This window comes from Colletotrichum higginsianum, chromosome 1 (genome assembly GCF_001672515.1).
Source record: "Colletotrichum higginsianum IMI 349063 chromosome 1, whole genome shotgun sequence".
Classification (NCBI taxonomy): Eukaryota; Fungi; Ascomycota; class Sordariomycetes; order Glomerellales; family Glomerellaceae; genus Colletotrichum; species Colletotrichum higginsianum.
In genome coordinates, this window is record NC_030954.1 from 4097733 (window position 1) to 4124791 (window position 27059).

Consider the following 27059-nt stretch of genomic DNA (forward strand, 5'->3'; position numbering starts at 1 on the left):
ATCGAGTGTTTTGTACCGTATTAAGATATCGAGATGGGCACAGGTCAGAAGTGCTACTCCGCTCGGAGTAGTCTACAGAAAGAGCTTCGCCCCTGCCGCCATAACATAAGGTTAAGGTCTGCGCCAACAACAACAACAACAACAACAACAACAACAACAACAACAAAAACAACAATACTGACTCAACGCCGCAGCTGCGCATGCCAAGCGCCCGACTGTATAGCCACGATGGGAACGACTCATCTCGGTCTAATGCTACTACTATCTTAACGCAGTATGTTTGTCCGGTCCCATATTTGTTAAGTTAAGTCTCGCAACTTGTAACTGCCAACTGGGTTGACTGTGTTGGTTGGAAGACTCAAGGTTGACCATGCCAAGTCGCAGAGCGAGACCCTCGATGCTACGCTGACGGTGGTCCGTGCCTCAGCTCATGTTGGACCAACACGAACTTCAACCATGTAAGTTCCTAGGACCCTGGCCATCATGTCGGTTCAACTTTGGGCCAACGCCGTATCCGTACCTGAGCATGATCACGGACAAGAGTTACCAATACGGCACGGAGACATGAGCCGACTACAGACCCGGCCCGGCGCCGCTCTGATATTACGTTGATTTACTACCTTGGCTGCGCGCGATGTAGTGCCCGCCCGCCAAGCATCATGTGTTGGTGTAGTGTGTAATCGCGTTGGAAGTTGGAGCTTGCGGCCGGTGGGCCCATGTATTGCATTGCAATACAGTGTGATGTTGGACCAACCTGGCTCTCACCTTCCTTTATGAGTAATGTTGCTGGGGTAGGTATTTGTAGGTTCTATGCAGAGTGATGGGTCTTCTCAGTCTCTCCACTCTTGGGCAACGTTTTGTAAGTTCCATTACGGCTGACTGTGTGAAGTGAGGGCGTGAGGGCTGCCTTCCGGTCATCTTGCTGCAACATGGCGGCTACCATCTTTGCGTGGCCGGCTGGCTGGTTCTTCTCGTCCGCCCTGTTCTTTTTCCTCGGCCTGCGACATGAATCAAGACGACCAAGGACAATTCTGGCCGCCCTGCACCTACTTGCAGTTGCTGTGAGCCTGGGAGCCATTGGCGAGGCCTTGCGCGAGCTGCCCCTGCTTGCTGTGCCTTTTGTCCTCGGAATGACGGCGCACACGACTTTCATCCTGCTCCTGGACGAGGGAACCAGTACGGCCGGTCTTTCCCCCTCTGCGCAGCTAAAGGCAACAACCCTGCTCTGGTGCAATACCCGGAGGCTGGAGCCCTACGGCTCCCGGCCCACCACGGGTGCAATGCTAGGATGCCAGCGCCGCATCTCATTCGGTCTAGGCCGCATCTTGAGAACCCTGGTCTTCTGGTTTGTCGACTGGTCGATATCCGAGATTATACACGTCCGGACACTGCGCTCCCTCCCTCTCGGGATCCACAGCTTTGCGCCCGACAAGCGAACCGTCCTTCCGAGTCCCTGGACTTTTCCAGGGCTCGCATACCCGGACTCTGTTCTCCGAGCCATCGCGAGCACACACTGGATATGGATCACATACTGCGGCTTGACGAAGACGCACCATTTATCCGCCGCACTCTTCGTCTCGGTGTTGAACTGGGAATCTCCCATCAACTGGGCGTGACCACCGCTTTTCGGCTCCATCTGGGATGCCTACACTCTCCGCCGCTTCTGGGGCGTCTTCTGGCACCGGCTGCATGTCGTCACATTCTCGGCTTACACGCCGCCTCTGCCCAAGGCGCTTCGCGCTCTGTGGGTCTTCTTGCTTTCGGCGGCTGGACACGCGCTGGTGAACTGGGTCATGTATCGCAGGGCGTATGCAGCATCCGAGTTCTGGTTTTCCGTCCTGAATTGGGCCCTGTGCTTGTACGAACATGTTCTTGGCGTGGATGGCGGGAGGATGCCCGGCAGGCTCGCCAGCAACCCCCCGTCGACGGCCAGGCGAATTGCCGGTCTCTTTTTCGTATGGCTGTTCTTCTTTTGTACCGTACCGGCGTGGCAGTATCCTGGAGTTTATGATAGGTCCTGATGTGGGCGTCATGGGTCTCTTTCCTAGCTATCCTAGGCAGGTTCCTTGCTTGCACAATATTATCATTGCTGTTCCGGCACATGATCTATGGCGGGTGCTACTCTGTCGTGTTAACCTCATCGTTTCCCATGACTACCCCGCTCCATTCTTTTTATCTAACCCGCCAAGGAGGGCTGTATCCGTAACTCTCCTCTTTCCCTTTGTTTACTTTCACTTCCGAGAGTGCACACTCCTGTGAAGCCAGTAGAGCTGCACATATCAATCGATTGCAGAATTCTCGGATCTCCCGACAGCACCATGACAGAACCCCGTGATTCGACCGAGACGTCTCTGCCACCCTACGACGCGGTCTCGCAGCCGTATCAGGAGGTGTGCCCCCCCACGACTCTCGTCATAGTAGGTCAGTCGATCCACGCTCTGACGGCAGATTCGCCGGTACTGTATCATCTCAGTCTTGGTATTTCAAGCCTTTCGGATATCACCACGGAGGTAGAGCTCTCGCGCGTTGAGCCGAAGCAAGATGGCTCGGGACGCCAACGCCATATATATGACTTGCGATATATGCGCTCGGGACCTGGTGGCTACGTGAAGCTGCCGTCCGACTCGCCTCACTACTTTATCGAGCGTGCAAGCCGTCGCGTCCCGGGCCTTCAGGATCTGGGCCTCAAGAAGAGCCGCTTGCCGGGAAAGACATGTACGACTGTTCTGCCCGTTGACATAAGAGGCAAGACCAGCAAGTACAGCATACCCAACTTTGTCAAGGACAGCGCCCCCGTGTTCAGTATCAACAGAAATAGGTGGGCGGATGCGCAAGGGGCTCTGATTGCCTCCATGCATGATACCACCGAGCACAGCCTGGTCGTCACGGCGGCCCTGCCGCGCGCCCAGTTTGACATGCTCGTAGCACTATGGTGCTGTAAGGTATGGGAGTCTGGAGTTGCCAATGCCGAAAAAGTGCACGAGGGTATCGACGGAGGTGAGTAATTCAGTTAGATGTGTACATTCCAACACGCCGTTTGGTCGCTGACTTGTCGTCTGTGTGTTTAGTGAAGAGAAAGATGCGGCTGGCAAGGGAGTTTGGCATGAGTAGCTCAACCAGTAAGTTGCCATTTCCTCGTATCTGCGCCGGCCAGGATCGGTCGATTGACACAGTGTTCAGTGGGACCCGGAGGGGCGTCTGGGGCGTTTTGAGCTGGCGGGTACGGAGTTCTGGATTCAAGATACAACCAGACTTTCTAGACACAAATATCTCGCCCCTGCACTACATAGTCATTGTTTTGAACCTTTGAAACAGACCTTTCTTTGTAGGCCAGTGACCCCTGAAGTCGGCGGGGATAATGATATGGGCTGTCGGTTTGGCGCAGGGGCTTCCGAGGCCGGGACTACGGAAAGGCAAGTTCAGCGAAGGATGGGCGTGTGGTATGATTCCAAGCCGGAGGAGGTCGTCAATGCTGGCTGCATATCTTTCAACCCATCTCACTCAATCTACACGACCAGCGAATACCTGGTGTTGTATGTTCTTTTTGCTTTTGTTCCTTGCTGCCTGAGTTGAAGAAGAGAGTATGTTCTTGCCTATCCGCCGAATATGCAACCGAAACTTGGAGGGCTTCCTAGATATTCCTGAGCCGTGGTCTCGAGAGCTCAAAACCGTGACACCTGAGGACCCAGAGTATTTGCAACAGGATTATGATCCCGTGGAGCCGCCTTAAAGAGAACACAGCGGTCCTGGAGATGTCAAGATATATGCGGTGACATACGCAATAGCTTATAGAAAACAGCGAGCGGTTGAGTGGCCCCAATCACATCAGCATCTCGACACGCCTAAATACAAGGCACCCATCTGCCCCGGCCTCGAAGAGTAGCGCTCACGTCCTGCGACTCGATCTGATGCCGTCGGTCAACCGGAGAGCATATTCGGAAACGAAAGGAACCGCCCGCAGTCATCCGGCTTGACATGACGTTTAACGCGGCTCAGGCGCTCCTCCGAGGCTGTGAACGAGCTACAGTCCCGGGCTCGGGTGTTCGGACGGCAAAGGATCCGTCCGTCACTCAGACGTTGATGGCTAGCGAAGGCATCGAGAGATGCTGACCCAGGAAGGTCAAAACTGATGGCACAGTCGGTGACGGTAGTGGGACCCCTTCTCGAAATTGCCATGTAAATCAATAAGCAAAATGTTCATGGATTTTATTGTCCTTACTCCCCAAGATGGAAAAGATGCCCCTGTTCATGCCCGTCCGTCTGCGACGATGCTACGTAAAAGTACTTTTTGAAACTGATGAAACAATGCTCTGCCTGAACTTTTCGTCCTCTTCTCCTACATACCGTTGGCCTTCTCTTCCAGAACGGAAACGAGACTGGGCGTCTCCTGAGGAGGAGCGGATTCGGCGGGCTTCAGGATAGGGCTGTTGGGTCGGCTCGTGACGAACTGGTGGGGAAGAAGCGTCGTTGTTAGCCATCGAGTTCTTGCTCAATAATGCCCTTCATACTCGTGCCGCTTGTGCGAATGAGACTTACATTACTCGCCGCGCTCAGCAGGGCGATGAGCGAGCTCTGTACCACGTCCTCGTGAATGCCAACGCCCCAGATCGTCTGCTTGCTGCCTGTAGGCTTGCATTCAATATACGCGGCAGCTTTCACACCTCGGCCCTCGCCGATGGCGTGCTCCTTGTAGTCGTGAACATCGAGGTCAATGCCGATTTGCTTGAGCGCGGCCACCATGCTGGAGATGGGTCCGTTTCCTCGGCCACGCAATTTGAACTCTTTGCCTTCCGCAAGGACCACGCCGTCAAAGATACGGATCAGGTCCTTCGTGTCCTGGGTTTTGCCTGCGGCTGCGGGAACAGGAGACCGTGAGCGATCGGGGGTGATGCTGTAGTCCACGAGGGTAAAGTGAGGGTTTTCGCGGAGGAAGTAAGTCGTCTCGAAGAGATCGGTAATCTCATTGGCAAGCATCTCGCGTCCAAGCTCTTCGGTGCGGCGCTGGACAACTTTGGAGAAGGCAACCTGGAGGCCGCGGGGGAGATCGAGCTGCAGCTTCGCCTGCAGAATGAATGCGGTTCCTCCCTTTCCAGACTGCGAGTTGACGCGAATGATGGCCTCGTAATTGCGACCGATATCCTGAGGATCAAGTGGCAGGTACGGCATTCCGTTCCATGGATCCTCGCTGGACAAGCCTTTGTTCTGGCGGTTCTGGAATCCTTTCTTGATTGCATCTTGATGGCTGCCCGAGAAGGCTGCACAGACGAGGCTACCGCCGTAGGGAGCACGCTGGTGGACGGGAATTTTGGTGCATGATTCGACCATGTCGATGACCGAGTTCAAGTCGGAGAAATCGATTTCTGGGCTCACACCTTGTGTGTAAAGGTTCAGAGCCAAGGTGACGAGATCAACATTACCGGTTCTCTCTCCGTTGCTGTAAAAGTCTTAGCAGTGTCTCATGGACCGCAACGACAGGATATTATACGAACCCGAACAGACAGCCCTCTACACGGTCAGCTCCCGCCATCTGGCTCAGTTCTGCAGCTGCAATACCTGTGACACGTCAGTGGCCGCACCACGGCACCAGAGTCGAATACACTAACTAGTTCCACGGTCGTTGTGAGGGTGCTGTCAAAAATCGTTAGCACGGATGTGATATAAACATGACAGGGGAAGGGTATGACTTGCCAGAGACACACACACGTCCTCTCTGTCTCCGATGTTGTTGCAAAAGTGTTCGACCAAGTCGGCATACACATTGGGTGTCGACAGCTCGACCGTGGCGGGCAAGTTGAGGATGATTTGATCGCCGGTCTTTCCATTAGGGCCCCAAGCAGCTTTCACCGCGCGGCATACCCTTAGGGCATACTCGGGATCTGTGTCGGAGAAGCACTCGGGCGAGAATTCGAACTGCCATCGGGTTTCTGAAGCTTCAGGGTCGTCCTTGGTCAGGGACCTGACGAGCTTGGTGCATTCCACGGCGAGCTCCAGGGTCTGCTCTTCCGTGTAGCCGAAGACGACCTGCCGGAAGCACTCGCTCGTGGCGAGATAGATGTGGATGATGGCGTTTTTCGCACCGCGGACCGAATCTACCGTCCTTCGGATGAGATCGGGGCGGCAGGGCGAAAGGACCTGGAGGAATACGTCATCCGGCACGGCTCCCGGGGTTTCGATCAGGCGGCGGGTGAAGTCGAAGTCGGTCTGGGACGCAGAGGGGAAAGAGACCTCAATCTCCTTGTAGCCGAGGTCGCAAAGCATCTTAAAGTAGCGCCACTTCTCGTCGCCGCTCTGTTTGTTGACCAGTCTATGTCAGTCCCCGAATGCAGGCAGGTATGATAGCTCGAGCAAGAAGTCCAATAATTGTCCGCGGACATGAGGAAACGTACCATTGGATCGGGCAGACTCTGGTTGCCATCGCGGAGGCAAGAGCTTCAAGGAAGTTAGCAACGCCTTATACGCTCAAAATGTAGATCGGTCGAACATACGACAGCCAACGGGGAGCCTTCTCAATGACCTTGTCGGGCCACTGTCGGTTCGGCAAATGCGGCGGCTAGGCAAGTTAGTTGAAGATCAAAAGCTGAGAGCATAGAAGACATGAGACTCACCTTGAACGCCTTGTACTTCTTCGACGGGTCCTTCAGGCTACAGAGCAGGACCGAGATGGTTAACCCAATACTTGACCATACAAACGCCCAATCAAACTGAACAGCGTTCTCTTGACAAGCCAAGTAACTTACAACGTCATCTTGGCAGTAGGACGTCGACCGACGTTTGCGAACGGGTCAATTGGTGCGAGATGTATTTCGCGTCTGAGGACGGGAAGGAGGCGAGGACGGCGAGGGCGAATTGCTTTTCCAATGCCAAAAGAGAGCACCACCGAAGATGATGCAGATGTAGAGCAGGAATTGAGGATTGAAATACTCAGCTGCAGCGGGCCGTATTGTCGGAGGGAGAGTGATCAAAAAGTTTGAGTCACAGAAGCGGGGTGGTGGCCTGGAGGTTGGAAGGTTGGAGGGGCAGCCTGCGAATGATTCAATCGCAACCCTCCCTCGTAGGACAAGTAATTAATTGCCCGCGCCTCATTCGTGGATGGTTCCACTGAAATTTTCCAAGCTCCGAACGCGGACTGCTTTACTGGCTTTACGTAAGGCACTTGCACTGTCACTGCGGAGCCTGCGGGGTCGCAAACCGCATGAGGCGCGCCCTTTCCCCAAGTCCTTACCCCACACACGTGCATGCCCCTTGCTGACCGTTCGCCATGAGCCGATACTATCCGAAATGACTCCGATAATTGCTTCTCATCATCCCGATCTGCTTGCGGCATCGTATCTTTTCCGTCAGACTCATCGGGTATACGTCAATAGTACCATAGAAACAACTGAAGGAGATAAGGCTCGTGTCAGAATAATGATACCGGGAAGATCCGTTCAGATCCGGTCAAATTGATTGTGGACGCTCCACTCGTGAGTGCTGAGAAGCCTAAGGCAGAGACTGAAGAGACTTGGACTCACCGGGCCGTGCTGAACTTCCTTCGGATTTCATTATCTTCATTTTCAAATGTGGCTTCCAAGATTCTGCGGCGCTTTGGAAGTGCTGATCAAATGAAAGTCTGCCATGGCTCAACTACCTAGCAAGCCTGTCCGCAGAAAACCTGACGCAAATTTCGACCTGTCATGCGATGGTTGATCTTGTTCGCGGAGTGATGGCCTGGAATGAGCGCTTCTTTTTGGTCTCGTTGTGTCTTCCCATGGGGGCCTCTTACCTAAGAACTGTTGCATGTTTCATCCACCTTATGGTTTAAACGACAGTAAACAGACAGGTAGAAGCTCTCTGCATAGCGATTATTGCTCCTTGTTCAGTTGTGCAGACTCTCACTAAAGGCATGATTACGTGGGTTGGATGTTCTGATCTGGTACTGATCCGCATTATCCGTGCCCTGTGTCGATTTCAAATGACAGATCGTTGTTGACATGAGCACTTTTACCGCCATCTGCCTTTCGTCGGATCGATTACTATCGACCAATTCGTCCAGAGTTTGCCCACGATCCAGACGACTGGAAAGCAGCATCCATGGTCGTGTGAGTCTCGACCGAACGCGAACGAAACATCAGATTCAAACTCTATTGAGCCTCCACTCGTATCAACTCATCAATTGTTATGGCCCATATGGGATTGCATATTGGCGGAATGGAACGCTTCGAACGAGAAAGATATGGCTTCTTCTGCGTGCAAGAAGACCTAACCAACAGAGCAGGTCATATAGGCAGGGTAGACTTGCAGCCTGGTTGTTCGAACTGGAAGTTCCATCATTGCAGCGTGTCAACAACATTGGCGATGGGAGATTCAAATCCGGCATATCCGCGAACAGACAGCCGCGTTGCCGGAGACCCGGTCTTTCATGCCGCATCTATAACATGCCAGCGGAGCTAGTATGTTGCAAAGAGGTCTTGGGACTGGCTTCGCAAGCTGAAGCGTGGCTGAGTGACTAGACGGACAGCCGACGCCGGTTCGCCATCGTGCCCCATCCGTCTGAAGCGTCTTGTGCTCGTGCTTCTCAAGGCGACCCCTGCCGTCCGCCAACCGGGGAGCGGAGTGGATTGCTTGTTTAAGCTTACACACTTTTCTCCCCTACTAACCGCTGGAAAAATAGCAACAATCAGTCGACCACACCCTCTTTTGAACAGAGTTCGAAGGCCGTTCGTCTGTCTGTCTGCCTCGTCGAGTCAGTTTGACGGGTGAATGGCAGCTCGGCAGGGCCGCATTGATTGATAGACATCATGCCCAATGCGCTTTGCCGCACACGCTTACGTGATGAACTGTGAATGCCGTGCAAGAGGGAACGATAGAAGAAAGAAAAGGACAGACGGCCAAGCAACTGAATGTGTGCTGACTGTCTGCCAAGGTATATTCAGAATTATCTGCCACAGTTGGCGAGGGAAGAGAGTGTCACCCAAACCCGTTGATTCCGGTCCCGAATCATAGTGAAGCCAAATCGGTTTGATTGATTTGCCATGGTGCATGCCTAAAATCGCCTTGTAGTCTCCCGGATCCCTGATACTGCCGCCCAATTATGAGTTTGAGGGCGTGATTTTATAGCACTGCGTATTGTAGTTGCAGCTCGTATGTCGAACTCTCCAATCGTGCCCTCCTCTTTCTTTCTTTAAGTCGAGCGTTGAGGCCTGTTTTTTAAAGTCCAGCCTCCTTGTTGGCCTGGTAGACGCCGGCGGTGTTGAAGGGGACGATGTTGCCGTTGGCGTCAGTCATGGCGGCCTCGTTGACGGGGACTGTGCTTGGGGGAGCCTGACGTTTGGCTGCCACTGTTGGGAGATGTTAGTATACGCCCCATTCCCGAGTCCGACTTGTGAAAGATAACGTACTGTTGGTGGGAGCGGCAGCAACGAAGGCGGCAGCGACGGCGAAGAGAGTGAAAACGGAGTACTTCATGTTGATAGCGGTGAATCTTTGGTCTCTGAAATTCGAACGAGTGGTCGGCCGGCGACAAGCAGATATGTTATACAAGAAGAAAAGTTGATGGGAAAAGATCAAGTACGGTTAGAGAGTTTTGGCTTGAGTAGTGTAAACAAGAAGGAAACAGAACAACGGGGAAGAGACGCACCTATTTGTATGTCATCGACGGTCTACGCAAGCACCCCGGGAAGGGGGGTGGGTGCCGGCCAGTTTTCTGCGCCAAGTATCACCATCAATATCATACATCATACCGATACGCTATGAGGGAGGGAGTCTCGACATGGCAACGCACGGTTCTCCCTGGCCACTCACAGAGCTGCCATCCAAAGCTTTGCATGGGAGCCAACGATCAATCCGCCTCTCCCGCGCCAGAAGTTGAGACCAGCCGTCCGGGCTTCCTCATGCCCGGTTCCATCCCTGGCCCATCGCGTAGCCGCAGCCTCGACTGCCTTGCCACCCACCCTCGGGGAGAACAAGAGGCAGCCGAAAACAGACCCAAACAGTCAAAATGTCCAATGAGTCGAAGAAGGAAAGCAAGGGACGTCCCGGTGTGTCATCCGCACTAACAGGAGCCGCGCCAAGACATTTGATCACGAAGTTGAGAGAACCATGGTCCAAGGACCCAGGACTGGCCCCCGCCCCCTTCCATTCTTTTCCTCTGGCCCTTCCCCAGGTCCATCTCATCCCGCCTCCTTGTCTGGAGCCGCTTGCACGCCCTAAATCCATGCCAGGGAGGTGGGTTGGGGATCAGCGTCTGAGAGAGGTTGATCGCAGGAGAATGAGGGCTCCAGAGGGCGAGGTGGGCGTCTGAAACTGGGCTGTGACAACGAAGCCGCGTAGCACTCTGTATCAACGGCCCACTAGCCCAAAGGCGAGTGCCATATCGCAGAGAAAGAAGCTCATCCTCCGCCAAATTTCTCGACAACCCCTGTCACCCAAGGTTCGGGCGAGCGAAGATCACACAAGCAGACGTTCGCTTTCAGCAAGTTCCGGTAGCAAAGTCGAGCCGGCAGGGGGAGGCGGGGTTTTAAGACGACGCCTGATCCCCGGGTCCTGTTTGGCGCGCAATGCCAAGTCTTCACCCCTGTGTACCTTAATGTGAAGCTTAGCTTGGGTCGGGGGCGTTGAGGAGCTGTGGAATACGTGGGATGAGGGTGTCCGGGTTTTTCTCCCAGAACAGACCGGTTCCAGGCGCCGCCTCTCACTCCTCGACACTGGATGATGGGATGAAGGGCGTTCGGACCAGTGTCACTCCCGTTCAGGAGGTGTTTCGAAACTGGTCAATCCTTGCAGCAACGACGTCAAGAAGGAGCTGACACAGGAAAATCGTTTGGGCGAACCGCGTGTATTTTTAGCTTTCACTCAGCCTTCAAGCCACGTGCTGTCCAACGTGACTTCATTCTGGTTGCGCTTGAAGATGATTCAGCAAGCCTAAGTTATGCATCAGCCACCAAACGTGCTGCTCCAGCCACAACGGCATTTATACAGTTTGTTCGTCCCCGGATACCTAGCACAGCACAACCCAACTGCCAGCTGCACAAATACCCAGTGCCCAAATCGCGGGGTCCGTTATCTGAAGTGGGGTTGATTGGCCGATCCCCCCGTATTTTGGTAGCAGCCCGCCCCTCCCTGTGTAAGCCAGAGCTGCTGCTGCTGCTGCTGCTGCTGCTACCTGGTAGGTAAGTACCTTACATCACCTTCCCTTCCTTTAGGACGGAGATCTTCTCCCGCCTAATTCCTTCTATCTCACCTTACCTTACCTACTCCAACCTCCCGACGTTTGTCACTTCGCCCATTTCCGTTTCGTCCGCGTTGCCAGCCCGATCAACTGACACTACGGAACGCTCTGAAGCTCTACCCATCCACTCATTCCAGACACGCCACTTCGCCACCGCTTCTCTTCCCGTGTGCTCCTCATTTGAAACGAGCCGATGGCTTCTGTAGAACACTGCCTTTACTGCTTCGAGGCTCTGGCTTCGCACCTGGAGAAGCGTCCGGGTCTCGCCCTCAAGGAGATTCAGCGATCATGGCCCGAATACGTAAAGACGCTCGGTGACGGCAGGGACGGCGGCAAGAAGCTCCTCCCTGCCCTGCAGCGCCTCGCCGACCCCGCGAGTGACTCGGCATCCGCCTCCTCCGGTTCCAGCTTCTCGCTGGCAGCCGAGACCCCCGCGACGTCGACCGACTCCCTTTCCGGCGACGACGACGACGATGGACCCATCACCGAATCCCCGCTCTTCGTCACATGGAACACCATCTCACCAAGCTCGGGCCACCGCTCGCTGCGGGGTTGCATCGGCACCTTTGAGGCGCAGGACCTCGAGGACGGCCTGTCGAGCTACGCCCTCACGTCGGCGCTGCACGACATGCGATTTCCGCCCGTCGAGGCGTCGGAGCTGCCCTCGCTCGAGGTGGCCGTGACGCTGCTTACCGACTTTGAGGAGGCCGACGACGCCATGGACTGGACCCTCGGCGTGCACGGCCTGCGTATCAGCTTCACCCACCACGGCAAGCGGTATGGCGCCACATACCTCCCCGACGTCGCCGTCGAGCAGGAGTGGACCAAGGAGGAGACGCTCATAAGCCTGATGCGCAAGGCCGGTTGGATGGGCAGCAAGAGCAAGTGGCGCGACGTTGAGCTCAAGGTTGTGCGCTACCAGGGCAAGAAGGATTCGTTGGAGTACGGTGAGTACAAGAAGTGGGCAGACTGGGTCAAGAACAACAAGTCAAAGTCTGGCTGAGGGCATGTCATGCCGGTGCTTGCGTGCCTTTTATGAAAGATCAGTATTGGCGTTGGATTTGCAAGGGCTTTGGGACATGCTTTTTGGGCGTCGTGGGTCGGATGACAGGCTACACGAGCGTAGAAGACTCTGGTCTCCTTGGCATAGACAGAATATAGCCTTGGTGCGTCAATACAGCTTCATCACAACTCCAACACAGCCGCGGTTCATGGTCATTGCCCGTGCTGCCGGGGAAAGTTGAGAGGCAAGCTCTTCCGGTAGCGGAGGACCGATGTGCCATACGGAGCGCTCATCTCCTCTTACCGTTCAAGAGTTGGTTTGTTCTGGGACCGGGCGAAGTCTGACCAGTTTGTTCATTCAAATGCCACCAACGTCACTCCGCGCTTTAATCATTTCAATCACACAATCGGGCCATGAAGAAACGGCAGACGACAGACGGTTGGCCAGAACGTGGAACAGAAGAGCACATCGGCGATATGTCCGTCACAACACACTCTAATGTAGGCAAATGTTTCCTGTGACGAAACTCTCCAATGTCATTCCAAGGGCCCCTCGAGCAGAACCAAAAATCTTCATCGCAAGTGTCAAATGTGCGCCGGAGCAGTAACAAGATGGAGACCTGCGTGACCCTAAACAAGTCCACCGCAGCATCCCCTGGCGATGCTGTTCGGCACCCGTCTGTGAAGAAATACTTTACCGAGTGTTTGGACAAAGACACGGACATTGAGTGAATGATTGGGTAGGTAATAATGTATTGCCTACTTGGCCAGGCCGACTTGCAGAACGTCTTTTAACTGTGCAAGCGTTTCTTGGCAAAAAAACAAAAACAAAATCGTTACTTCGTAATCGTGAGAATGTCCCATGCAAGCCTTTTTTTCATGGACAAAAGACACCTTCGGGATCCCCGAGGATGTCGTACAAATAGCTGGCTGGCGACATGCGTTTCCAGCGTAAACCTCCTCCTGTGCATTCCCTCCCCCGTACGCAACAACACCGCCAGACTAATACCTCGTCCTGCTCCGACTGCTCCGGTAGACGTTGGCGGGCGGCAACGGCGAGGCGCTCGGCCGCCTCGTCTCGTACGCGACAGGCTGGGAGTAGCGGACCTCGTCGATTTCGTACGACGGGCGACGGTGCTTCGAGCGCGACGTCTCGTGATGGTAGCGGTGCTGGTGGCGCCTCCGGTGGCGGGCGCCGGGCGACCTGCCGCGGTGCCGGCGGTCGTAGGGGTGGTCCTTCTCGGACCAGTCTTTGGGGCGGCTCCACATGCCGCAGGACTTGACGATCCAGAGGAGCAGGAGAAAGCCGGCGATGGAGCCGATGACGATGCCTGCAATGGCGCCGCCGCTGAGCTCGTTGGACGCGCTCTCCTCCGTGGTCTCGGGGGTCGCCGTGACTGTTGTGACGACCTGGCGGGCGAGGAGGGCGCGGAGGGGCTGCGTAAGGGTCCTTGTCGGGGTGAGACCGGAGCCGGCGCCGGAGATTGGTATTACTGGCGCCATTGTTTGTGATGTGGTGTGTGTGTGTGTAAGCGCGCCCTAGACTTGTAGTAGTGGTTGATATGGTGACTGCAGACGACGGCGTTGGGTGAGGAGGGTTGGCTCCCGAGGGCAGACGCAGGTTCGGATGACAGCTCGCGCTCTCTGGCGAACGAGACGGGAAGAGAAGAAGGGAAGAAGGGGGGGGTTGATGATAAATGCCGCGAGCTTAGTGACAATCAAATGACGACAATACATCCCAGAGCATAGCCGTTGAGAACAACTACCGCCTTGCTCATTGAATCGAGTTGCCAAGAATCTTTCCCAGCATCCCTGGCGAGGAATGATGGCGCCTGCGGAGGGGTCCTGCCTGCAAGTCATGACTGCACGGCAAGTAGTATGGATGCGACAAGCAGGGGTATGGATGCCAAGAAGAACGAGTGATCTGAGCCCCCCCATCCCCATCATCGGCGAGTTGAGTGGTTGGGGGCGGCGGTTCTGGAAGAGTGTGGGTGGGCACAACTGGAGGATTCTTGGACGAAGCCATCCCTCGGTTGCAAGGTATTGTAGATCTTGGACTCAGGCCGGCTCAACTATGCAGCTGGCGACTTGGTAGGTCTCAGGACGCGCCGAAGCCACCTGCATCCCGGTGTTGGAGGGCGTTGACGCTTGCTCGAGCTGCTGTGAAGACTCAAAGTCGACATTGATTGACAGGGCTGTCTTTTCCCTTTGAGCCCGCCCCCCCCTTGGTCCCACCTCATTCGGGACCATCGACACTATACTTTGATGCGCTGTTTTTATTAATCTATCGAATTCACGGCGCAGGGAGGTCATTCGACTCTGTGCGACAGGCTGCATCCCGGTACTGAGCCGCCCCGTCAAAGCAGAGGTAGACAGTGCTTCAGAGGGACGTGTGTTGTTGTCTGAATCGACAGAGCAAGGCCATTCTCCCTCTCATGTGGCCGGGCCCAGTTGGGGATGCCACACTCACCAGGCACCCGCGAGCCGATCTCCCTCTCGAATTGGAGTAGAGTAGGCTGGGCTAGCGGACAGTTGGTGATGCCGGGAGAAAGATTAACCTCATCGGCAGAGGAAGAGGAAGAATTCATGGTATAAAAAAAAACACCATCACCTCGACGTCACTCACTGGCTAACACGGGGGCTGGTGGGCGACAAGCCCGGCCGGTCCTTCTCGCGGCCGCCATTGGTCGATGCTCCGGAGTGGGTTCTCCGGCCGATACCCCCACCCGCTCCGCCAACTCGCGCCCAACCTGTTGTTTTGCAACCGTCAGTTATTTCATCAGAAGGACGTCCACGCCCCCCCCCCTCTTGGTGGCTGCCACAGCTTGAAAACCCCCTGGTTCCTGAGACTAGCTCGCATGTCTCTGATCTCGGTCCGTCCAGAGTTGGTGGGAGACACCGAGACAACACGATACCACGGCAGCACCACGACAGCGATTCCGGTGTCAATGCCGCTGAAATCCTTCCATGGACCATCGCGGATTGACAGCGTTGCACCCGACCTGGAGACGGGCGCCTACCTCGCCGTCTCCGTCACATCAGACCGTTCAACCTGTTGCACAATGCTGGTCGCGAAGCTGCTCTAGATCCCCCCCCGGCATGCGACAATACGGCACCGCGGGCGAGTCATGCTTTTCAGCGAACCATTCCTTCACCGAGCTCACCGAGCGTGCCGGCGCCGAAATCCGTCGTCGAACCCAAGTGCCGTATGGGGACTTTTTAGCGGAGCCGAGTCCTCGAAATAACTGATCGTCAGGAACGCGCGCTTCCGCTTTAGGCTGGCGATCACGAAGGCTTCCAGAACTCGCGCCCGCGCTTCTGTCTGGCCCGGGCTCCCAAATTGCAGGAGAATCCCGCATGGGTTCTTCCTTGGGACCCTGCCGGCGAGCCCTAGGGGCTGGAGTTTTACGAGACCGCGAGGGCCCCGTCGCCTAGGCTGGATGCGTGCATCACGGGGCCGATCTTGGGCCAAAACGTTCTCAGTCTCCTGTGTCATGTTGAACAAAAGTACCACCGGCCCCCCCGACTGCTACGCGGCCTTCGACTTTTGAGAAACGGCGGCCCGCAGCCCGGGTTTGCCGAAAAGTTTATCGCGACGGGGGCCGGGGGCCGGGGACCCGACCTGCGCCGACATGGGTTGGTTGTCACCACGACACATGCGAAATTGCGTTTCAAGCAGCTGGGAAAAGGCGCACAAAACGCCTTTCCCCCCCCTCTTCTTTTACCACCAAAAAAGGGAGGAAGAAGGAAAATAATAATAAGTGACCAATACCGCATCTGTGATCGTCAAACGTGTCCTTGGTTCTATTAGCCGGCATCCAAATCGCTCTGGCCCGGAGTATTCGCCCTGTGGCATCCCGAGGCAACTCAAGCTCCCCGTAAAAACCGCATCACCGGAGCCTCCCCTTCCAGGTAAAATGCTTCTTCGGGTCCGCCGCCAACGCCCGCATGGCCTCAACGTCGCCCGCCTCGGGCCCGTTCTCGATCGTCCCGGCCTCCACCGCCAACCTGGCATACTTGACCGCCAGCTTGTTCCTGCCCAGCAGGTTGAAGTTCAGCGCCGCGGTGGTGTAGGCCCCGGCCATCTTGCTCTCCAGCCTCTCCTCGGCGTGCAGCTTCAGGAACCGCTCGACCGAGGCCGTCGTCACCGTCGCGCCGATGTCCGAGAGCCGCCTCTCGAGCTCCTCAATCTCCCACAGCCGCGCGTCCGACGCCGCCGCCTGCTTCCGGGGCAGCCCGCACTGCGAGCATCCGCACTCGAAGCCCCATGCCCGCTTGGCGCGGTGCTGCCGCACGGAGCGGGTGCCGAGCGGGTCAAGGTACGAGATGGTCAGCTCCTCGCCGGGCTTCACGGGCCGGACGACGGTCGTGCGGTGCCGCAGGTCCGGCCCGATGCGGAAGGCCACGTTGGGCCGACAGTCGTGGTTGTACCGCGACACCTCGGGGAAGTTGCCGTAGTGATGGCCATCGTCCTGGGCGCCGACGCCGCCGACGTCCATCTGGAACGAATTGGTCGCCATGATGTCGCTGACGCGGTGCCCGCCAAAGTGGCCCATCTGACCCAAGAAGCTCCTGCGCGTCGCGGGCGGCAGGAACCCCGCGACGGAGTCCAGGAGGACGTGCCGGTCCGCCGGGGGCGCCCGCTCGATGAAGGCGCGGTGGGCGAGAAGGACCGGCGGTTTAAGCATGACGGTGTCACCGCGCGCGAGGGTCTTGTTGGCGATCATGCCCAGACCTTTGCCCTCGACCTCTGTGATGCGGAAGGAGGGATTGCTCGATGAGGGATCGTCTTCGAGAGCCTGACCGCCCCGTAAGGTCTGCTCCAAGACTTTTGCCTTCTCGACGTTCTCCGGTGTCGAGATGATGACGATTCCACGTCCGCCCGCGAAGCCGCGGTTCGCGTATAAGCAGTAGCTGCCCGCGCATCCATGGGGCCCAGTCCAGCCCGTCGGTTCGGGTTCCGTCGTCGTCCCATTTGGTCGCGTCCGTGTTTGTGCCGAGCCCTCGTCTTTCCTCTCTGATGATGCGAACTCCCAGCTTGAGCATTCCAACAGCGACGACTTCTCCTCCAGCGGCGTCCAGGAGCAAGTCGGTGCCCCTCGCAAGTGCGCTTGGGCCTCTGATGCGACGCTGTAATGCGACGCGAATGCGAGGGTGAGCAGCAACAAGGAAGAAACCATTACTGCTTAAATGTTTGTCCACCAAGTCGACCAGCGAAGAAAAAGAGGTCAGTGTCGGGAGATGAATATTTCCTTGCAGTCGAGGTCAAGCTTGCGTTTTCTGGCAGGTCGAGTGACCTAAAGTTAAATGGTATTGACATTTGTGCCCCGGAATCATGGCGATGGGACGAAAGCCTGGTCTTGTCTTGGTCCCCCCCAAATGAACCCCCACTACTTAGTTTCAGCAAGGTGCCTGAAACCTCGAAACAGGAGATGAGCCAGACGATGGCGCATCTTGTATCGCCCTGGGGCGTCTATTCGTCTCATGTGCTCTTGGGACGTAGCAGCGCAGCCCGTTGGCTCAGGGACTTTTCACCTTGGCAGCGCAGGCGGCAATCGGTAGGTACCTTACCTTGGCTATCACAGTGGGCTGCACTGCACATCAATCCATCGCTGGTTTCCACCGTCCGCGCCCGTAAAACGCCGTCAACGACCGACAACATCTCCTAGAGAAGCACGTACAGAGGCAGACAGTTTGAAGAAAAGGCTACTTCCAGATGCTATCGTGAAACGTTTGATCAATTGAGAAAGCTCACCGTCTGTTACACTACCAGAGTTCCAGCAAGAGCCCAAAGCCAGTATATGTCAACTTTATCCCAACAGCGCAGCGCAATCCTCAACAACAATCCTTCAAGGCCGTCATGCCCTGGCCCCTCTTGTAAGGAGCTATGCACTTGGCATGGATAATTCACACAATTCGTATTAATTGTGTCTTTCCCTGACACTTTCGCATGTTTGATGTGCGGGAACGAGGCCGGTTGTTGCTGAGATAATATGGTCTGCTTGGTCTTCTGGGTAACCAACTCCGGAACCCCCCTAGATCATTGCCATAACGCTTAGTTTTCTGATGGTCAGGAGGCTATGAAAAATAGAGAACTCACGAACGACCATATACGGCTGCACGTTAGTTGGTGATGTGTCGAAAAACTCGTCAGGATGGTGAGAGGAGGGATGACACCTCTCATCTTGACACTTTTCGGGGTCATCTACGCATAAAGGCCTGGAGGACATATCAATAACCAAGGTCCCAATCCGTCGAAACTCTGGCGGTTGTTCCATTGGATACAAAGGGGTCAACACCAAGCAGTAGACGGCCTTGTGAATCCTTGAAGAGCCCTCCTTGAAGATAGGTAGCACATGGATCCCTTCATAGGCTGCTGTACTTGGCCACCCTTGACCTGGACGAGGATCCATTAACAACTTGCATCCTTCACACGACAAATGGGCCCGGCGAACGCAAGCAAGCGGACCGTGAAGTACGATCTCACCGACAAAGTGGGAAAAGGAGGTGGGGTCGATCGGTCGAGCCCAGATGAGCCGCAGCTGTGTACATGGGTCCACCACCTCCTTGTTGCGGGTTGTAAACTGTTCCAAAGGATGCCATAGTTTGTAGTGAATGGGAGTCGAGACCGAAGCCCAAGACCACGATGGGGCGATGATCGGGTCGCCGCGATCTGCACCCTTGACGATGTGCCTTGGAAGTTTGTCACAGAACCACATGAGGGAACGAAGGACGTCCCCTTCCCATAGCCCCAGGAAGCACTCTTCTTGCAAGACCGCCTTCAGGCACTGCACAACGCCTTCGATAGCCACAACCCGATCGCTGGCGTATGAGAACTGTCTTCGTGTGTAGTCCGTGAGAATTCTTCTCCAAGTGAGATAAGCGTTGGCTCGAGCTTCCAGGGAGAGGTCGAGACTTTCAGCCATCAGCTGTTTCTTGACTTTCCTTTCATCTGAGTCCCGGAGGCCCGGCGAATAATCGCCTCGTAACCCAGACGGCCTAGTGTCCGATGCGCTAGACCGGCAGCAATCCCAGAAGATGCCCCTCACCGTGAGAGTAAGGACTCTTCTCGGGAGTAGTCTCTCTTGGAAAGTCCAACCTCGTTGGTCAAGTTGACCTTCGGGCCTGGTTGGGCAGTTCCCAGTTGACTCCAGCCACAAGTAAATGGACTCCGGGCTTTGCTTGTCGAATTCAGATGGTTGCCCTCCTGTAATGAAGGACTCACATGCCGCCTTAGAGGCATCTTCGAGAGAACAATTTTGCCATTCATCTCGGCTGTTGAGGTCTAGCCAGTACTGCGTCGCCGTTTGCGAAGCCCTTGGTATACTTCTTGGCGACCTATGGCCGAGACGCTTCAGTTCAGCCCCGTCGCCGAAGGAAAGAGTCAAAATGGCGTTACCGAAAACCGACGCCATTTTGGAAGCCTCGGTATGCCAGTCGCCTTCGCTGCCTTGCATGATGCACTGACAAGTACCTAAGATGTCAGGTTTGACGATCAAAACAGAGTTGGCTTTCTGGCAGAAATGAACTTACCAAGGCGTCAATCCACACGTACCTTAGACCCAACGCTCTCGCTACTACGAAAGCGTCGCAAAACGTGCGTGGGAGATCCGCGGTTAAGAAGCCGTGCAGAAACCGGTTTTCGGTAGCTGGATTGAGCTGCTGATCCTGCCTAGGGTTATTCGGCCATCGATAGCTAACGGCGAGATATTGGGGCTTGCAATGGCCGCTTGCGTCGATCACTCTGATCTCTCGTGGGCAACACACTTGTTCGAGCGTTGCCAAATCCGCTCTGTATGATCCGCCCAGGTCGACGAGGCGCCGTGGGGACTTGAGCTGCATGCCATGGTGCAGCCGCCAGCATTCTTCGTGATTCTTCCTGCAATCATCGAGCCATGACCTTGCAACATACATGCATGCCGCGATGGGATGGCCTTGCTCATAGAGACTGGTTTGGGTGTCATATACTTCGTAGAAGTCCTCTGAAGAGCACGGTGTCAGCCATTAAGTTTCTACCTTTCAATCCGACGGTGCATCAGGTACGGAGCAAACCTTCCTGCCCTTCTTCAAAGAAGTACGGGAACAACAGGTTTCTGCGAAGGTCATCCACTACATCCGATGCCTTTACTCGTGACCTGCAAGACGTTGACAACCTTTGGATATGAGCACCCGCTTCCGTTTCGGGTTTGTTAGGAGGAACGAGTGTAGGAAGCTGTATGCGCGGCGGAAGCTCCTGCCGTCCCCAAAGCGTAACGATGTGCTCAAAGTCTGTGGAAGAAAAAGGTTCGAGAAGAGTCTCCGGTGTTACCGATCTATCCCAGAAGAGGATCTATGCCAGATGTTGAGCATTCGGTTGCTCGAGACTACAAGCGCCGTTTGATCAATGTCTGCTCACCTGTAGAGGGGATGGGACATAGGGGAACAACCAAGCCCATGGACTTGAGAGAGAGTGGAAAAGACCAACTCGCATCAACTTTGACATTTCTTCTCACAGACATTTGGCACTGAGAGAGATGATTCAAGGTAGATGCTGGATCAGGCTGCGAATATTCAACAAGTACGATGACGGAGACGAATGCCACCAACCGCGTGACAGCAGCATGTGCTGGGGCATGCCGATTAATAATAGCGGTGTGTGCTGTGATGTGTGCATGTAACTGTCTAAGTGGTCTTTGTGTGCACCTATTAGATGTGAGTATCGATGGATTCATGGGATAGCTACGGAACCAAATGTCATTGGTGCGGCTTGCTCATCTTGATGCATACCGCATTGTTGGTTGTGGGAGAGCCTGGTCCTCTGCTCTTGTGTCACCAAGCGGAAGACCTGACTGACCCGAAATCATCTTATCGTAACCCCTGGAACGATGTTCCAGCCAGATCCTTCCCAAAGAAGCTAGCCTTTAGAGACCAGCACGTTGGATTTGGCCGGGCAGGCCAAGACATGAATCACCCTGTGGAACGGCGTGCAGAATGCTTGTTCTAACACGACGCTCTCCAATGACTACTTCAACCTCAACAGTGGGTCTCGGTTGGCGTGGCCAGGGGCCATCAAGACCTAGATCCAGCATGGAAGTACAAGCCATCGCATGAGTAAAACTGACGGCTGGCTGTCACGCCATGTGGATGGCACCTGGCTGTACGGAGAGAGTACTGACGTGGTGAAACCACTGCTCACCTGTTGCAAAACATCAAAACAAGGGTGACGCAAGTTCTCTCTATATGATGGTGAAATTGCTGGCTCTACAGCTTTACTCGATACTCAAACCAAAACCACATCTAGGTTGCTTTACAAGCCGCAAGCGCCCCCACAACAGTACCTGCCGGCTCATACACACACATGCGGCATGCAAAGACCCCGCTAGTCGTCCTGGGTGCAGAATGACTCGATCCATCGTGATAGCTCGACGCTCTTGACATCGATCGTGCGCCAGAAGACGTCGCTGGCCCAGATGGTGGGCACTCCCAGCGTCAGCAACCCGATGAACCACGCCACCATCCGCCCCCACATGCCGGCTTCGTCTCTGCCGCCAACCAGCGCCCAGACGTAGGGCATCCAGCGATGCTCGAAAACGTCTAGGACAGGGCCGTGGCAGAGGTACAGTGCGTAGCTAATATCAGCGAGGTACTGCGCCAACGGTGTGATGAACAGGTTCTGCAGCACCTTGATCTGCTGCAAGGCGGCAACAATCTGGACGGCGCCGAGGGCATACCAGGGGAATGCAACAAGGTCTCCACCCATCGTGAAGTAAGGCTCCATGGTGTTGCGGAAGAGCGGTGCTATGCCCGGCGTGATATCGTTGACCTGATCCGGCCATCCAGCAACGAATAGGGCGAAGATGAGGTTGCCAAGGAGGAAAGCCTTGAGGACGAGCGTTGTGACGGAGCTCGACCACGAGTTGAAGCCGCCGCCGATGGCCCCCGTGTCGGATGCCGCCTCCTTGTCCTCGACGGCCGCTGCAGCGGCAGCGCGCTCGCGGCGGGCCTCCTGAATAAGACCAACCTCGGCGAGGACCATGCCGCCAAAGAACTCAAACGCAGCCCAGTGGCCACACTTGAGGCAGTAGATCATTATACCAACCACAGATAACAGACGGAGATACGTCTTCATACGACTTACACCAACCAGAGTAACAAACAACAGCAACGAGTTTGAGAACTCAATAGGAATGGTCCAAAGGTGAACGTCGTAGGGGAGAAACTGGGTAATATCCCATTGCCAACTGAAGGTGATCTTCCAGAGACCGTTCTTCCAGTCCACCAGCTGCTCCCACAGCGTAGGCAAGGGCTGTCCCATCCAACCCAAGCGGATCATAATCATGATGATAAAGGTAGAGGCAGTTGTAGGCAGGAAGAGGCGAAACCCCCGGCGAAAAACGCTGCTTGAGAGGGTGCGATGGAGCGCTTCATAATTGTGTTTTCTGACGAGTTGTAGAGACTTGAGGGAGAGGACGAAACCCGAGATAACGAAGAAGATGTGGACCATGGGCTTGCCGCTGTAAATGACACGCACGAAAGGCAGCTGCAACGGCGAGGAAGCAACATGATCGTTTTCGTCGGGGATGCCGTATGGTCGAGCGAGGTAGTAGCCAAAGTGCGGACCTGAGTAGTGACAGATGAAGACGATCAGGGAGGCGACGCCGCGTAGGCCATCAAGCCATGATGTAGCATAGAGGCGTCGGCGCTGGTGCTTGTCGCTGGGTCTCAGCCTCCTCTGGACGAAGGAGGGCAGCAGGAAGAAGAGAATAGCGGTGAGTTTGGCGAGGAAGGACTTTGACTGCGGCGTTGGGCTCGATGAGGCGGGTAACGAGGGATCGGACTGGGGGGTTGCGTCCGATAGCAGGGAGTAAGAGTAGGTGGGGGAGAACCGAGCGACAGCTCCGCGAATGGAGCGAACGGCGAGGGAGATCATAGCGAGGGCGATGGTGATGGTGAATGATGTGATGGCATTCCTCCGCAGAGGTGGTCGCAATCAGGTTAGGGATCGATCAGAAGTTCGCGGGCGGCCGTGGTTGTCGTGCTACTCTTTCTTCCCTACTCTCTTGCTGTTTCTTGGTCGACCGTCGACAGTTGAACAGGACGAGGCCGTTGGTTAGGTGGCCTTGACGAAGCGTGAAGACACCAGGAGACGGGTTGGGGCGTCGAAAGAGTGACGGGGCGCGTGTCGAAGCAGACACGTAGACACGCAGAGAACAAAGAAGGCGTGTGCGAAGAAGGGAAGTTGGACTTGGGCCGATTACTTGGGGCGACAAAGGTGAGAAGGATGAAGGATAGGATGGTCAAGTTGTAGGTAATTTCATTTGTATTAGCGTATTAGCGCCGGGGTGTGATTGCGGACCTACCAAAGTAGCAAACCGAATAAGGTAGGTGGTACACGTCAGGCGAGGCGGGCGGTATGCAGGTCACCAGGGGGGGCACAGCGCCGGCTGTAGGACCCCGGGGAAGAAGCCCTGGGGGAGACCATGAAGAGTCAATGGCAGCACGGATACTTCTACATGAAACGGGAAATAGACAATTTTTTGCGTCTGCATCTCAGAAAGAAAATAACACATTACTTGGCGACATGGCGGTCTCTGGCCTCAAAGAATCACAATTCAATGTCCAGGCTAAGCCCCCCCCCCCCTCTGCTGCTGTTGCTGCTGATCAGTCGAAAGAGAAGTCGCCGGGCCTCGAGCTGTTTACAACAGGCACTTGGCTCAAAGTAGTTTACCGCCGAAAAAGGAGATTTGGGGTCCGTCCAAGTGACAAAGAACCACCCTGGAGCGAGACAGACAATCAGGCAATGAAATCTCCTTTCGAAACTCTTCTTCCTCTTGGCCTTTTCCCTGCTTGGCCGTTACAAGTATGCTTTGTTCCGAGACGGGGGTAGGAAACCTTAGTTTGATATGTGCCCGTGTCATGACTTGGCCCGCCATCTTTCCCCACGGGCACACCCCTGGACCCTTGAAGAGAAGTTGGCAACGACTCAACCCAGTCGTGCCAGCGTCGTCGTCATCTTCGTGGGGTTTGCCAGCCTCACTTGCGGCCGTCGTTGCGGTTCGATGAGGTCATTCGCCGCCGAGGTGAATCGGCGGGAACTGTCAGGCCCATTGGTATACATACTTAAGTACACATCATTACGGACACAGGTGTACCTGCAAGTGGCTTGACTGCAAGATCCCAAGGATTACTAGGTACCCAGAGCTCATGGGACCAAGCAGCCCAATAACCAACATCGCAACGGGTGCGGCTGGACCTCATTTTCGCTAAGGGCAGAGCAGTAACCTGGAGGAGCCTACCAATGTCTAAGATAACTAATTAATATGCCTAGCTAATGTTCCTTGTTTTCCATAAGGGCCTGTAACAACCGTAGCCTTTAGGGCCTACAATGATTGTAGGCTAAAATTTTAGCCAGCAGCAGTTCAGGTACATCTGCAACTAAGGCATGTACCTGTACACACGCATTTACGTGTCTACAAGGGTTAAGGTTATCAGCCTGACCTTGCAGGCTACCTAGCACAACAACTAACTTTTTCACAGACCATAGTAAGGGCTCTAACGGCCTGTCCTGTAGCTAGGTTTAGCAGTCTGTTTTAGTGTCTTAGGCATATCTGATGCAGTGCGGAGTAAGAATCGGTCGACGGTGGCCCGGGCTTAAGTGAGGTCCATTCGCACCCGATGGGATAGGCAGGGCTGAGACACGTCTCTTCTCCATCAAGCCTGCGCGGAGGAAGACCGCCTAAACCATACAATAATGCGTGTAGGAATGCTCTGTACAGATTGCTGTGTTTGATGAGGGGTCCCTCCTTATAGCTACTTGGCTCTTTGTGCCATCAAGGGCCTCCAGTTGCGGGCTGGTCGTTGCCCGCTGGAGGGGACACGGCTGAAATAAAGTCAAGACGGCCCGGTACGCTGCGCTGGTTGGAATGGTACTGTAACCCGGAACGACCTCCGGGTTGCGAGTGGCTGAAGCAGCTAAAAGACTGAAGCGGCAACCCCACCAACTTCGACTCGGGCAATTCCAAAGCAATACAAGCCCGCCGTTCACACAAGAGTTCGTGTTTATTTACACATGTGCGAAGCAATCCTACATTAAACCTCCAGGCTCCGGAAAAGAGCATTCTGGACCACAGGTGGTGTCAGCCGCCATCCACCGGCCTACTGTTCACTCCATGTACCCTTCGCCTCCTCAATCGACCCTCTTCTTCCTCAATGCAGCATCGCCGACGTCTTCGCCAGTTCTCGCCATGCACATCTCGCTAACTAACGCTAATAGAAGAGATTGACGCACTCAAACCATGACTCCTTGCGGAAACCCGGCATGCTATTCCATCAAGTTGATGTGAGCCATGCCACAATTGTCGGATTCATCCTGTGCGGTCGAACGGCGACCGTCTTCTCCCTACCGATAAACTGGTCCCGGACATCGCCCTGGTCATCGGCCGCACGAGTTTATGATACCCGGGTACCACCCTGACGAACACCTCTGGAAGGAAATTTCCCGGCATCGACGCCCGCACGAGAAGCACTTTCCTTCCTTAATGAGTCCGGCTTCGGCGGGTCCTGCGTCGACATCGGCGGCGGCTTTCATGTTGTCATTGGCATCACCGTGGTGAACGCCGCGGGTCTGCCCATGCCAGCGTCCCCGCTTCCACTTTCTTCGTCACCAGGATATTCGAGGTCGTCGGGACCAGGTCGATAAGAGTGAGCAGAATGGGGGCCGATAATGAAGAGTGAAATGTTTTGCCGGCATGAGAGGCAGACTTGTTTCGAGAACAGACAACAGCAGCCTGAATTTATCCATGGACTCCCACTTGCGGCTGTATCTATCACGCCAGCCACTGTTCTTGTTGAGCAGGTTGTCTTTCCTTCGAACAAACTGCTGCAACAGCGTGGCTGCCCGCATTCAACGAGCCCGCCGATCCCTGCTTCCACCCTCTTCAACTAGGCATCAGCTGTTCTATTGTCCCATAACTGCTTGACAACAACACCTTCTTCTTGATTCGGTCACGACGCGATTCCTCCTCGACTCCGGCCTGGTCTTAGCCAGCCCTCTGACGCCCTGGTCCGCCATCGCACTATTCCACCGCCCGCCTTTCCCCTCACCAAAGACGGCCTCGTTGGCCCAGCCGACTGCAGGCGCTGGGTTGAGAGCAGCCCTTGGGCTGCCCGCAAAGACTTCATCGCCATATACCACATGTCCCTCGGCGACTTTGTCAAGACGGACCCTTAGGTCGAGATCAAATGCTGCGTCTTCCAGCCCAAAGCCCAGTACTGTATTCTTCTGAGATCGTTGTCCGCCTCTGTCCACTTCTGACCCCAAAATGTCTGCACGTACATCAATGCGTAATGAGTATAGCTGTTCTCGGGTGCTTGCTTACAACCCAAAAGGTGACCGAGGAAGCCAGCTTTGAACCCCTGAAAACTCCTCGTCGTTTCGCACTTCGGTCTCAATCCCTCATAACCTCTGTCCTCGACACCAAATGCTGTTATTTTTTACGGTAATTCCATGAAAACTTTGCCGTGCCATTAGAAGGAAGACTGAGCCATCTTCTGGAGATGATCCAGTCCAACGCTGGGGCTTTCGGTCAAGGTAGCGTGTTGGTCTCGCACTTACTGAATGGCTTGTACTGGTTTTCGACGACGACGACGACGAAGACGACGAAGACGAAGATGAACGAAGCTGCGTGCGAGAATTGGCAGACTCTTGAGTGCAATTCTTCGAGAGCGGAGCAACGTTGGCGGTTACCACCAGGACCGAACTGATTACTGCGTTATAATCAGCTGCATAGGAGGCGGACGGCATCTTGAATTTTCCAACGGGTATGGTTGTATGTGTTATAACACAGGCTCGAAAGAGTACATTGAGTTAATT

The 27059-nt window shown here is 55.1% G+C and overlaps 10 protein-coding genes across 10 annotated transcripts; 3 read left to right on the top strand and 7 right to left on the bottom strand.

Moving 5' to 3' along the window:
- Positions 1 to 929: 929 nt before the first annotated feature.
- Positions 930 to 1616, top strand: CH63R_01219 (Toxin biosynthesis protein; the record flags this gene model as incomplete). The annotated part of the gene is made up of 1 exon (XM_018296194.1): positions 930 to 1616. The coding sequence occupies one exon, from the start codon at positions 930 to 932 to the stop codon at positions 1614 to 1616; it is 687 nt and encodes a 228-aa protein (XP_018164556.1).
- A 702-nt stretch (positions 1617 to 2318) lies between these two features.
- On the top strand, positions 2319 to 3212 carry CH63R_01220 (3',5'-bisphosphate nucleotidase; the record flags this gene model as incomplete). The annotated part of the gene is made up of 3 exons (XM_018296195.1): positions 2319 to 2997; positions 3069 to 3119; positions 3181 to 3212. The coding sequence occupies 3 exons, from the start codon at positions 2319 to 2321 to the stop codon at positions 3210 to 3212; spliced, it is 762 nt and encodes a 253-aa protein (XP_018164557.1).
- Positions 3213 to 4336: 1124 nt separating this feature from the next.
- On the bottom strand, positions 4337 to 6745 carry CH63R_01221 (2-isopropylmalate synthase; the record flags this gene model as incomplete). Its single annotated transcript, XM_018296196.1, has 9 exons — positions 4337 to 4447; positions 4537 to 5434; positions 5490 to 5553; positions 5604 to 5628; positions 5704 to 6288; positions 6387 to 6429; positions 6486 to 6550; positions 6606 to 6642; positions 6738 to 6745. 9 exons carry the CDS (start codon positions 6743 to 6745, stop codon positions 4337 to 4339), a joined length of 1836 nt encoding a protein of 611 aa, XP_018164558.1.
- Positions 6746 to 9186: 2441 nt separating this feature from the next.
- Positions 9187 to 9444, bottom strand: CH63R_01222 (uncharacterized protein; the record flags this gene model as incomplete). Its single annotated transcript, XM_018296197.1, has 2 exons — positions 9187 to 9317; positions 9378 to 9444. 2 exons carry the CDS (start codon positions 9442 to 9444, stop codon positions 9187 to 9189), a joined length of 198 nt encoding a protein of 65 aa, XP_018164559.1.
- Positions 9445 to 11399: 1955 nt separating this feature from the next.
- Positions 11400 to 12209, top strand: CH63R_01223 (Ammecr1 family protein; the record flags this gene model as incomplete). The annotated part of the gene is made up of 1 exon (XM_018296198.1): positions 11400 to 12209. One exon carries the CDS (start codon positions 11400 to 11402, stop codon positions 12207 to 12209), a length of 810 nt encoding a protein of 269 aa, XP_018164560.1.
- Positions 12210 to 13210: 1001 nt separating this feature from the next.
- On the bottom strand, positions 13211 to 13711 carry CH63R_01224 (uncharacterized protein; the record flags this gene model as incomplete). Its single annotated transcript, XM_018296199.1, has 1 exon — positions 13211 to 13711. One exon carries the CDS (start codon positions 13709 to 13711, stop codon positions 13211 to 13213), a length of 501 nt encoding a protein of 166 aa, XP_018164561.1.
- A 2387-nt stretch (positions 13712 to 16098) lies between these two features.
- On the bottom strand, positions 16099 to 17388 carry CH63R_01225 (Het domain protein; the record flags this gene model as incomplete). Its single annotated transcript, XM_018296200.1, has 1 exon — positions 16099 to 17388. One exon carries the CDS (start codon positions 17386 to 17388, stop codon positions 16099 to 16101), a length of 1290 nt encoding a protein of 429 aa, XP_018164562.1.
- An 855-nt stretch (positions 17389 to 18243) lies between these two features.
- On the bottom strand, positions 18244 to 20623 carry CH63R_01226 (Het domain protein; the record flags this gene model as incomplete). The annotated part of the gene is made up of 4 exons (XM_018296201.1): positions 18244 to 19671; positions 19742 to 20190; positions 20261 to 20520; positions 20604 to 20623. The coding sequence occupies 4 exons, from the start codon at positions 20621 to 20623 to the stop codon at positions 18244 to 18246; spliced, it is 2157 nt and encodes a 718-aa protein (XP_018164563.1).
- A 943-nt stretch (positions 20624 to 21566) lies between these two features.
- On the bottom strand, positions 21567 to 23117 carry CH63R_01227 (Acyltransferase; the record flags this gene model as incomplete). The annotated part of the gene is made up of 1 exon (XM_018296202.1): positions 21567 to 23117. The coding sequence occupies one exon, from the start codon at positions 23115 to 23117 to the stop codon at positions 21567 to 21569; it is 1551 nt and encodes a 516-aa protein (XP_018164564.1).
- Positions 23118 to 26226: 3109 nt separating this feature from the next.
- Positions 26227 to 27049, bottom strand: CH63R_01228 (uncharacterized protein; the record flags this gene model as incomplete). Its single annotated transcript, XM_018296203.1, has 5 exons — positions 26227 to 26246; positions 26291 to 26512; positions 26566 to 26670; positions 26802 to 26946; positions 27032 to 27049. The coding sequence occupies 5 exons, from the start codon at positions 27047 to 27049 to the stop codon at positions 26227 to 26229; spliced, it is 510 nt and encodes a 169-aa protein (XP_018164565.1).
- Positions 27050 to 27059: the final 10 nt, after the last annotated feature.